Raw genomic sequence first — 13,452 nt, forward strand, 5'->3', positions numbered from 1 at the left:
CCTTGTTTGTTTTTAAAAATACTATTATGTTGGTTATATTAAATTTAAAGTAAAACTAGATTAAAATTTGACTAAATTCTGTTCCAAATAGCAGGTACCAGTATAATTTTTATTGCTTAAGATACAAGAATACAGTACAGTACAGGTACCTGGTAGATTTACTTTAATTTGTATTTTTTCAATAAATTATAACTTATTTAAAGGAATTATGATGTTAATTTATAAAGTTTGATAACTTATCCTTCCTAAAATAATTGTCCTGCAACATAATTTTTTTGTATAGTTGACAATTCTTATAAATGGTAATACAAGGTTGGTACTGTACAGTATCTGCTTATAATCAATAACAGTTACATGTTAAAAGTAAGGAGACAGACCACACCTAAAGAGAATATATATACACTGTACAGTGTAGTGTAACATTAAATTACCAAAAGGGCCTAGAACAATGGAAGACGTGAAAAACAGCTGTAGGAGCTGAACATATATGACACAGCAGGAGGTAGGAGTAGGGCTGGTAAGAGCATTATGATACTTGGGAATTAATTTTTCATCTAGGTACATGACTACAAGGTTTAGTGTTAAGAAGTTAATCATATAGTATTATGAGGTAGGTTGCATCCATATGCTTAGTCATGGTTTCAATTTTTATTTTAAAGTTTAAGTGACAGTCCTTTTAGTATCAGTGTTTTTTTTGTTTTTTGTTTTTTACGGGTATTAGCCCACCCGGACACAGGTCACCGACCCACATCAGGGCCAGGGGGGGCGAAAATGTAATAACAATAACAATAACAATAACAATAACAATAACAATAATAATAATAATAATAATAATAATAATAATAATAATAATAATAATAATAATTCAGATAAAGTAAAATTTATAATAAAAAATACAAAAATAAAAATAAAATAATAATGATAACATTAATAATAATGAAAACACTGCAATAATAATAATTATAATAATAATAATAAGGAACCATAAAGAAATAAAAAAAAAAGATCATAGTGAGAAATGATATATGTACCGTATGTTGTGTTGTCAATAGTAAGAGAAACAATTGAGACCCCGCAATTGTGTGTAAATGAGGCAGAAAGTCAGATCAGCAACCTCGGACTTGGTCACAATTTTTGCAATGCCATATAGCAGCAGGGTCTACCGTTAGACAACACATTATGCTTCCAATATCTTCCCAGGCGGTAGTACCTCCCTGTTTGGTAGCTACCTACTGCCTACAGATGAAAATCTACTATAAATCATTAAAACTATCTGGAAATAATAATAATAATAATAAAAACTAAGCAAACCAATGAATAAGACAGGAAAAAAAAATAGATGTTATTGCCTGGGAAGGTTTCTTGCACTACTCCAAAGTCACTGGCTCAGTAACTGAGGTAAGTACAAAAAACACACCCAGTCACGTCATGTGACTAGGATACAGTACTATAGTGTTGCCAGGCCGAGGAAATTAATTTATAAAACCTTAGCTTTTGGTCAGTCTCAATAAGTTTAACTTTCTCATTATTTGAGAAGATAAGGGTTTTCCTAACCTATATACTGTACAATAATTTCATAATCAATAGTACTGTAATGTACAGGGGGTAGTAAAATTTGTGTTAAACAGAATGGTGATCTCGTATCTAAATTATTTGGTGTAAAATTATGCATCGCATTAATAAAGTAAGCAGAAAGCAATACAAACTTGCAGTAGGCAAACCTGTACTGTGCTATAAACTCTTGTACAGTATTGTATAGCATAATTCTTGATATAAAATCTAAAATGTAACAAACTTAATAAAGGAAACAAATCAATTTATGAACGAGAGGATCAATTTACAAACCTTCATCAAGTACGGGAGGACCAAATATGTTACATCCACTGGTGACATGATGTACAGACGTCCATCTGACTGGATAGTTTCCCCAATAAACCAAGACCTGAAGATCATACAATAATTAAATTTGAAAGAAATTATGAATACTACAATACTCATAAATCCTCTTTTTAATTATAAATCAAACACAAATACTGTAATCTCCATAAAAAAAAATCATAAACCTGTATTGTACAGTAGTACAGTGTACTGTATATAAATATATACAGGCAGTTCCCAAATGACAAAGCTTCAATTTACAATTTTCGAAATTAAGAAACAAATAATTTTGTCCTATGCTTTGATTTAAAAATGAAAACCCTGATGTAATGACAAATGTTTTTGCTATTTTTTTTTCCAAAGTACTATGTAATATTGAAAATAAGCTAAATACAATATTGCAGTTTTTACATTACCAGTACAGCATGCTTACTTAATTCACTAACTTCATTATTCTCTAACACACACAATGTTATAAAGTCCACAAATAAGCTTTCAATGTGTCATCGTTCTCTTACAGTCATAATATAACTTACTCTTCAAAATCACTGACGACAAGTAGACTCATCTCCACCACACACACAATCAGTTAGTTGACAATTGTCCATTTTCTCCTCATTTACAGTGTTGTACAGTAATCTCATGTAATACAGGTACTCCTCGACTTTCGACCTACTCGACTTATGACCACCCGAACATACAACCGCCCCAGTCGTACCAAAATTTTTTGAAATTACATATTTTCGAGTCCCGACGTTAGTGATTGCGCTGTGTACTGACAAAATTTTCGTTTGTAATTCCCTTTAAAATGGCTGACAAGCTTAAAAGTGAAAGTTTTGTGGTGCTGAGAAGAAAAAGAGACACCCATTTTAGATTTTCTATGTATTATTTTCGCATTTTTGAATTACGACCAATTCGACTTACGACCTGGATTTGGGTTCCTAACCCTGTCGTAAGCCGGGGACTGCCTGTATGTGGAAAATTAAATTGAAGAAAATAAATCTGTATTCTTAAATTTCACATGCCCATTACTGAACTATTGTATATAAAATCCATCTGTAGAGTTGTAAAAGAAAGTGTGAAAAATGCTGGTAACTCATGCTGAAAGGTTAGTGAAGCATCAGCTGGAACAAGTCAGATGCCTGACTGGTAGAATTTTCATTTTTTTTTTTACATTTATGACTTTATATTTCCTTTAAGCACTATTAAACTTAGCTCCATCATTTTTGTATGTGTGCGAGATAATTATGAATGTAAAATAAAATCCATATTAAACGAATACACAGTCGTGTCATCAGAGCTCAGGTGCAGCATTGCCATTTCATACATTTGTCATCTGCTATGTGGAGTAAAATTGAGAGGCAACTTTAACATCCTGATTTGTAGACCGCACTCGACAGCAGTGTGGAATTTTGTTTTTTGCATGATTTGATTTTAATGTTTTATCAATAATATTGACATAATAACATTAAAGCTATGTCTAGAGTGTGTTGTACCATTATTGATGATACTGTACTGTACAGTAATAATAAAGTTAATATGAAATAATACAGTGCTGTTGTTTCACATTGAACACCAAAATAAGTCAGAAAGGTGGAGCTTGCAGGTTACCTCCGCAATGGGATTACTGGGACGGCATACTAAAATTCTTGTGAGGTGGTTTGTAAACTCCTGTTGTACAGTACAGGTAGTTCTGCTATAACGCGATAATTGTGTTCTTGTAAAATATCGTGTTATAGAAAATCGCGTAATTGAAATAACAGGGCCTATGGAGAAAATAGGGTTAGGTGCAGATTACTCGAAATCGAAAACATTTAGTAGTTAGCCTAACACAAAGGATAGCACAGTCTAAATAAATGTTACATTCATATCTAATAATGAAATCATACAGTAAATGTAACACTTTACTTGATGGGGGAGAAGGGTGATTTTGAAGTTGATAAAATCGAGCTTCTCTTCAAGTGTTATATCCTTTCTTTTACGATCATCACCGGGAATTCTATCACCAGAACGCTTCTTTACTATATTCACAGTTAATACAGTGGGGTATGCTATAACGAACGGATCCTACTACGAATATTCCTATAACGAACGGTTTTACCTATAAAATTGAGAATGCTATCACGAACGAAACTCCTACAACGAACATTATTTAAATTTTTTTTTTTCTAATTTATTGTTTTTTTATTACAAATATTAATGATATTCTTTATTTCAGGGGTTTAGATGCATATTTATGCACTTTTTACAATTTTTACAATTTTATATTATATTTTTCAGTGTTAAGTGGTTGTATTTGGGGGCCTGGAACGGATTAATCCTATAACGAACGAATGCTGTAACGAACAAGGTTCTAGAACCAATTAGATTCGTTATAGCATATCCCACTGTACCACAAAATTGGAGAAATAGTAAGCAAAAATCGCGTTATAGCAAACAAGCGTTCGCGTTATACAAATATCGTTCCTAATTCATAAATCGCGTTAGAGCAAATTCGCGTTATCAAAACACGCGTTATAGCAGAACTCACTGTATTTACATTTACATTTTAGTTCCAGGTAAAGTTCCAAATGATATTACAATGGCTACATATATTATGGGCTATACACCCTATATACCTGCAGTGTCTATATACATGCCAGAATTAATTGAATACTTGTATCATGATTTAACAAAATAAATTAATTATCATTACGTACAGCACTGTCTGTACAGGTATATCCCCATATTTAAATATACATGTCGTGCTGGCCTCCATTTCCTCCCCCAAAACACGACAATGAACTTTGATCGCTACAAGACTGTCTTGGAATTTTTTTTTTTCATTATTATCAACTTCAGCAGTCCACATTCTTCATGCAAAATGGCGCCCCCTGCCACAGGTAAAAAAGTGTGACAACGTGGCTATTCCATTGCTGGATTGGTTCGGGAACTCACCAGATTTAAACCCCATCGAGAATTTATGGCACGAGATGAAGCGGAAAATGTCAACACAGGACACATCAACTGTACATCGGCTACAGGAGGAAACCAAGCACATGTGGGAGTTTGAGATGGATGGAGAGTATTTTCAATGTTAGCAGAATCCATGCCAAAAAGACTTCAACTGGTAATAAAATGTAAGGGAAATATGACTAAATACTAAATAGAAGTAGAATAAAACATTTTAAGTCTGTAAACGTGTTTTATTCATCCCGGAAATGAGTTTTTGTATAAATATCATGTGAAAAATTAAAGGGTATCAATATTTGTTTGCAGTAATGGTACTTATTAATGGCTAATAATCATTGTGTACATTGAAATTTGTCATGAAAACCTTGTCGTGTACAGTACAGTTGTACTGTGGCATTTTAAGACTTTTAACCATTTTTTTTTTTTTTGAGAACTGTAACTCACCTTTTATAGATGAGTCTATGGGAAAATATGCTTCTATTTTCGGAAAACTGACTTACAAAAGGTTTCCAGAACTGGAACCCTTTCATTAATTGGGGAATGCCTGTATACAGTATATGAAGTACAGTATTGACACTAATGCAATGGACCCTGTGTACAGTAAAGCCTCGAATAACGACGTTAATGTGTCCTCCAATATTGCAGTTTAAGGTGAATCATCGTATCGCGAATCATTAATTACCATTAAAATAAAGCAATAATAATGAGATGCGTTCCCAAGTGTGACCTTTTCATATCTTTTGTGAGGCTTTTTACCTTCTTTTCCCCCCAAAACAATACAATTAATGAAAATTGCAAACTATATTCTTTAAATAATGTTTCTGAATGCATCTTATACAGTGGTCCCTCGGTTAATGAACGATTCGATTAACGAATTAGCTCTCAATTAACGAACAAAACTTTGATTAACAAAATCCTTACAACAAACAGGTTTTGTTGTGCGCATCAGCTGATCGGCTAGTCTGCCAATACAGTAATCGGTTTTATGTTAACAATTGTTTCCAGTGGAGTAAATATCAAGAAGGTTGTGCTCTTTAATGATTTTGCATTTTTTATATTAAAATTTAGTTAATATATTGATAATATATGCCGTACAGGGAACTAGTTTTTTGTGCGCCCATCAGCCACTTGGCTCACCTGAAAAAGCGTCTCTGTTTAACTTTGTTTACAGTGGAGGAAACACCATGTTTGTTGGTCTCTTGAATACAGAGTATTTTTACATTTTTACATTAAAATTATTGGTCATTCTGAAATTTGGTTAACATATTGATAATATATAGCACAGTGCAGTGTTGATTTAAATAAAATAACCTTTAATTACAGCTAGTGAACTTAAAAATTTTTTGGTGAAATTACTGCATCAAGCATGGGTGAGAAAGATGATTCCCCTCAGTGTTCCTCTCCAAAAAGGAGAGAGGATTTTCATGTTCAGAGGTTCCTGACATTATTATGGAAGGTGACTCGCCTTCCAAGAAGCATTAAAATGGGGGGGAGGAAAACCTCCTCCACCCCCACTTCTAATTCCCATCATCAACATCAACCAGCAACATTCTACATACACACCTCAAAGTAAGTGTACTGTACTGCATTTTGTTTATACTTTGTATGCACTTTTCTGTGAGTTGGAACCAATTACCCAAAATCCCATTTAAATAATAGATTCAGTTAACAAAATTTTCGGTTAACGAACGACTCTGTGGAACGAATTGTGTTCGTTAACCGAGGGACCACTGTACAATATAAATGAATAATAATATGGTCACACAAGAGGAGATAGGACCCCATTGTTTTCATTTGTGTTTACAGCCGGGAGTCCAGGACGATAGTTCTACATGAGAAAATTAAGAAAATAAGACCCTGGTTGTAGCTGAAGTAAAATTAATGTAAAAAAATTATATACCTGTATATAGTTTTAAGTAACATTATTTAATGTTAATAAATGGAACAATACAAGTAGCTAACCACTAATGACAAAGAAAAAAAAGAGATAAGAGATAGATTGGGAACGCCTTTAAGGATACACCGTCATTTATCTTTTTAAGAATATGTACAAAAAATTCATTATTGTTTATTACTGAATATTTATTTGATTGAATTAATCTTCATATATGCGAAATGAACAATACAATTCATTAATAATATGTAGAATATTAAAACACACAAGAGGATAAGAGACGGCATTGTTGTCAGTGTTTACACCCATAATATCAGTTATTTAATGTACAGTAGAAGTAACCGCTGATATTAAAGAAAAGTGAGACTGATAGTAGAACGTCAATGTATACGTGCGCACTCAAGGAAACATAGTCATTTATCTTAAGAATATATACAAAAAGATTCATTATTGTTTATTACTGAATATGTATTTGATTGAATTAATGTTTATGTATGTGAAATGAACAATGTAATTCATTAATAATATGTAGAATATTAAAACACACACGGGGAGACAAGACGGCATTGTTTTCGTGAGTGACGATGGTTCTACATAAGAAACTGAAGAAAATAAGACCCTGGTTGTAGCTTGTAGTGAACTTAATTTTAAAAAAATATACCGGGTATCTGTATGTATGTTTAAGTAATGTTATTTAATATTAATAAATGGAACACTAGAAGTAGCTAACCACTAATGGTAAAGAAATAAAGCGAGACGATTGGGAACACCAACGTATGAACAGTAAGTGCGTACATGTGAAAACATATCGTCATTTCTCTACATATGAATATAAAAGCAACACTTATTTACTGTTCATATATGTTTTAAATAATATTTACGAATGTAAAACAAAAATTCTACTCACCAATGGTGATAAAATCTAAAACATGAGGACAGCCAATGAATATTGAGCGAGTTTTTACTCAGATGACGAAGTCATCAGGTTCAACTCTGGCTGAAGCTGTAGCTTTCCATAAAGCTGTTGCTGAAACTGTTACTGAACCTGAAGTTGATGTTGTAGTTGCTTATGATGCTGAATTTGATGGTTTAGGCCTTCAAATAATAACTCTGTCGAAAGAACCTTGCACAGCTGCTTTCTTTTCTGATTATACATCTTTATGTAGAGGTCATTTGCATTTATTTAAATTTTAATGCTTTGTTCTGTTAATGGATTCACTTCAGAAAATATGTTCATTGCTTGCTCCATATAACCACAGACCTCTCACCTTTTTCATATCGTTTTAACACATCTAGTTTCTTGGCTAAGCTTATACACTTTCTATTAGCTTTTGAAACAACACTACCATCACTTGCTCTCTTGCTCATGATGAATATGGATACAAAAATGCTGTAAGAAACCTGAAAACTTTTTCTCCTGTTCCAGATGCATGAAAACAAAAGGCCCGCCATGCTACGACTGTTGTTTACTACTCATTAGCAAGGGAGCTTCTTTGCGCAAGGTGCTCTTAATTTTTTTTTTACATAATTTTTTTTTATATAATACATTTTTTAGATTTATTTTTATTATATTTTGGTCGTAAATACGAATGAAATAAGGACGTAAATTGAATTGGGTCCTAAATTAACTCGGGTTTTAAATATGAAAAGTTGTTGGTCGAACCGTTGTTATCGGAGTCTTTACTGTATTGCCCCTCAGGAAAGACAATTCAGAAGATTTATACTGGGGAATCACTTCAACATTAAGTACTGTAGTAGTATCAGTAGCTTAACCTTGTTCACATAATGTAACCAATTTAATCATGAGGTCAATTCCATGTCTTAAGTCAGTGAGGCATCCATATGAACCCAAATAACATATCACTACTGAGCACATACCTGTGACTTTCATCAAAAGCAACCAGATCCAATATTTTTTTGTGATCCTCATCAAAAACATACATAGCAGATTTATTGGTATTCGGATGTTTCAGCTTAATCACTTGTATGTTTGATGATGAAAACAGAGAATCTGCAAAGAAAAGACAATGTTAAATACAGTATATGACTATGTACAGTACTGTATTGTATTTTCTTTTGTGTAATATGGTATGTGTCTAGTTTCGTTTCTAAATTATATACTATAGAGAATTTGAACAGCAGGTCAAGTACTGACTTAATTTCACTTGTCTCAGGACCTGTGAAGTATATACCTGTACTACATCTACTTGACCAACATCCAAATAGTAGGAGTACCAAAACAAAATTAACAAATACAAGCATTACATTGCAAAAGTTACATTAAGTAATATAATCCTGATATTAAAACCTAGGCATGCATACAGTATGTCAGGGCATACCTGAAGGGAACTACAGGTTAACATCTAAATTTAAGTACTGATCCTGGAAATCCCATTTTATAGCAGTAGGGATAAGGAGACTCATTCTCTTTCAGGTGATTATTAACATCTATCAATTCACTCTTTGTCCTTCTGTAAAATGGGTTACTATAAATGTTTATTTTGTTATAGTAAGTGAGGTATCCGAGTGCCACCACAATTTTGACGGCCCCTTTTTGGATACCTTTGGCATATCTCAAAAGACCAAGCAGAATTGCAATACCTGTACAGTACTGTACACCAAGTGAGATAACACTGCTTCTGAGAAGCTTTATTTACCCTTGGGATGCCAAAACTGATTACTGGTAGTTCCACAAAACGTTTCCATCAACTGTAAACTATAATAATTTGTATGTTCAATCATTGTTCCTTCTCCTTTCATTAAACGATCCACCCACCCCATGTCTTTGTATGTAATAAGTCATTTTTGTCTAATGTATATTTTCAGCCTTCGGGCTGCCGACTTTTTCAATAAACCGTTAATTATTATTATTATTATTATTACGCATACACACACACACACACCATTATGTCATAGTTTGGATTTTAAAATAAAAGAAAAAAAGTGAAATATAAAAAATATACAATACTGTACTGTACATGTATAAAATACAGAAATTCTGCAAAATTAAAAAAAAAAAAATTAAAGATGGCCCCTTATCATATTATCAGCCGATGTTATCTGTTTATGAAACATGAACCATTGCCAGTAACAAGTCATATTCTTGTTTCTATTGAAACTGACCCATTTATATGGGAACCATAGTCGAGCAAGCCTAACTTCTTCATTTCATTGTAACTAATCCCAGGAAGAGCAACTTGAAAGCACAAAACCACAAGGGAAATGAGAAGAGTTATGATTTCATTGTTTAAGAGTATTGTACAGTAGTTTGTGTTCAGTCGAGATAGCAGTGCCACAAGTCCAGTCAACTGTAAGGGCAAACTATTTTGGAGTGAGAATTGTGAACTCTCGGAACAATCTGCCAGAGTGTTGTGACTGCACCAAGTGTGAGATCCTTCAAACCAGACCAACACTGGAGCAGGTTCAGATACAATCAGGAGCCAGTGCATGCCCAGTATTTGCCAAAAGTGTGTAATAAAGATGTGACCAATCAGCCAAGTGGCTAATGAGCCAATCAGTGGAGACAATAAAAGTGTAAAATAAGAGATACTATACTACACAGTAAGCACAAAAGCTGTTAGCAAGTGGATCAAGTGGTTTGTGGAGGTAAGCACCTTGACAAATAAACAATGATCAAGCCAACCTTGCTCACACCGTCTGAAGACCAAAGGATTACGGAATGCATACAAGCTAGACCTAAACGCAGTGGAAGAGTTGCAACTGCAGTGCACGTCATGAATGGTAGTGCAGTGACTGAAATTAGTAGGCTACTAAAATCTAAGGTACCTCAGGCCTACCAACTATTCAGTAATTTCAAGATGGCTCAACCTTTTTGTGATGTTTTCACCAAAACTGTACATGGGAAAACAAAAAAATGTGCACATACAAGTACTACTGTATGTACATTGTACAGTATCTGAAAAACAAGATCACCTGAGATTCTCCCCCCTCCCCCCCAAGTTTAATCCACCTGAAGTTTAGCCACCTTTTGTTAGGTAAGCTAATCTTCAGGTGGAATAACCTGGTGAAGCAAATCTTCAGGAGATCCAAAAAAATTTTGGAATGAGAATCTTTACTTTTTACTTTTTTTTTACTTTTATCCTCTTCACCACTGATTGGCTCCTTAGCCGCTTGGGTGATCGGTCAAATCTTCGATACGCATTATTGGCAGATACTGGGCATGCACTGGTTCCTGAAGATATTGGAACCTGCTCCAGTGTTGGTCAAGTCTGGTCTTGCGTGAGCTCACACTCGGTGCCGCCACAACGCTTTCTGGCAGATTGTTCCAAAAGTTCACAGTTCTCACTCCGAAAAAATTTGCCCTCACAGTTTTCTGGAGTTGTGGCTTCAGAAAACTGCGAGGGCAAATCTAGTAAATTATGTGTATTGTGAAATTATTTTTTTACATACAGTATAGAATTTAGTAGAGTACAAGTGATCGCGGGCACATTCGTGCCCTTGTGAGAGTTTGAACGCTCGTGACAGCGTACAGCGAATGAGGGTGTGCCAAGTCAGTGGACTTGCATGGTTAATTAGGGTGCGCCAAGTCCGTAGACTTGCATCGTTTTCCATTGTAAATATAATTGTTAACTAATGCCTTCCTAAAGAAACCATCGATATGGGACCAGGTTTGTTCGACTCTACGAATTTTTTGCAATTTTTCCACCAAGTTTGATGAAAAACGATTGTGCCGTTTCGGCTGCCCAGAGCACGCACGCACGCATGCACGCACACACACACACGCCTAGCGCTATAGTATATTAGATAGTACAGTACTATACTATTACAAAACTCAGGTATGGGAAGAGCCATCCATATGACCATAGCAGATGGATTATGTATACTGATATTTGTGGTGTCAGCCACCAGAGCATCACAGGGGAGAATGGCACAGTAATGACAAGTGAAAAAAGGCAGTGGGGCCCCCAAAAGATTCATATTACATGAATAATAGCCCCCAGTTTATTTCACCTGATGATTAAATACCCTAATGCTACCTTGGGTATTGGTTACTTTAGATTAGGTTAAGTTGGGTCAGTTTAGGTTAGACTTAGGGTGTTAAATCACCAGGTGATATAAGGTGAGGGGTTCATCATCATCATCATCATATGATCCAATTTTTCTACTGTTGTGGGCTAAAATCAAATTAGCCATCTGGTGGAACAAAATCGTTGTTCAACAAAAGTCCTGTAAGGCTTCCAAAGGGTAGTGTACAGGATCATCCTATTAATCCCACTAGTTTATTAGCAAGATTCACCTTCTCGCAATGATGCAAGAGCTTCAATTCATTTTCAAGTCCTATTCTTTCGAGTACCACATGTTCTGTTAAAAATAAATCTACTTTGGTGGTGCCTGTTGTAAAGCATTATTGCCAGTTAAGAGGACATTGGACGTCTTACATAATGTCCAGTTCCTACTCTGTAAAAGTGGGTTAGGGCAGGAAGAGAATTCAACCGTAAACTTTCTTCAAATTTCTCTGATGGTAACCGGAACACCATGCTATTAGGTAATCACAGCTAACCCACCCAAACACAGAAATGGCCATAGAGCAGTGATGAAGAAGTTTTACAGAATTGTTTTAGGAATCAGTATTCATTGTCTGAAGCAAAACTGGATGAATATGTAGCTGTACCTATGATGAACAATCCATAACTAAATTAGCTGTAATCCAGTACAGTACAGTATATGTTAATTTAATGGGATTGAACCACGCGAGATAATTATTGTCAGCGGTCCTTTCCTGTTAAGACTGGATTGTTCAATAATTATTTACTCACCTGAGCTGCATGCATCTGCTGCTGGGAATGAGATGTAACCATATTCTAGTGAAACTAATTTCACTTGATTATTTATCTGGCAATGTATACTGACTCCTATAACAAATTTGCTTATGGTAAATGTATTGTCAATGTAGTGCTAAGCTGGGATTTCACTTGTGTAGTAATGTTGAATAAATAAAGTCCCCCAAAACAATTATAATTTATTTAGACAGCCACTTCCAGCAATAAGTCCAACCAGCTGCATCATCAAAATGAATACCGGGTAATTAAATACTGTGGATACTATAAGTGCTTAAAAGATGATAAAATATATGAAGTTATGATATAATAAAGAGGGATGCTGGGTGGGTAGTCTCGATTCCAGCGTAAAAGATGCTGAGCTAGGGAGGGATGTTCGGTGGGTAGACTATCCTCACACGAAAGATGCTGGTTGGGTAGAATTGACTTTGATGAAAAATATGCTGCCAGAAGCTAGCAAGAGATGCTTGGTGGGTTGGCTCGCCCACGCGCAAGGGCGGATCAGTGGGTCAACCGTGTAGAAGCGGGGTCGCATACTCTGGATATGCGTGCTTTGAGACCCTTCTGTAATAAGAACCAAACGCATCAAAGATATAATATCATTCAATTAAGTTAGGTTAGGGAAGTATGGTTGTTCATTATTATCTTGGACAAACGATACAGTACTTGTAAAAAGGTTAAGAATTGCTTTCGAGTTTATGGGTCCCTCCTCATCTGTACACCGAAAACATCATCACCATCTCATACTTAACACTGAAAACATCAATAAAGTAAAGTTTTTACAATTTTAGGAGTTCTGCAAGTTGGGAAAGGTTAGGTAAGGTTTTCAAAAGTTTGTTTGGTGTTCATTTTAGTATTTTAGCCCACATTTTCCCTCTACATTACTGTACTTCAAAGCCCTGGCCATTTTGAACAACCAATATTGTTGAT

The 13,452-nt window shown here is 34.7% G+C and overlaps 1 protein-coding gene across 2 annotated transcripts in view; it reads right to left on the bottom strand.

Moving 5' to 3' along the window:
* Positions 1–13,452, bottom strand: part of LOC121866985 (ribonuclease H2 subunit B-like) — a 43,761-nt gene that overhangs the window by 24,810 nt on the left and 5,499 nt on the right. For both annotated transcript variants that reach the window (XM_042366740.1, XM_042366742.1), the window contains exons 2-3: positions 8,603–8,735; positions 1,846–1,942 (exon numbers count right to left, since the gene is read on the bottom strand). In XM_042366740.1, coding sequence (XP_042222674.1) covers positions 1,846–1,942; positions 8,603–8,735 — 230 coding nt within the window. The remainder of the gene's footprint in view (positions 1–1,845; positions 1,943–8,602; positions 8,736–13,452) is intronic.

The sequence above is a fragment of the Homarus americanus genome, unplaced genomic scaffold (assembly GCF_018991925.1).
Source record: "Homarus americanus isolate GMGI-L3 unplaced genomic scaffold, GMGI_Hamer_2.0 scaffold20888, whole genome shotgun sequence".
NCBI classification, from domain to species: Eukaryota; Metazoa; Arthropoda; class Malacostraca; order Decapoda; family Nephropidae; genus Homarus; species Homarus americanus.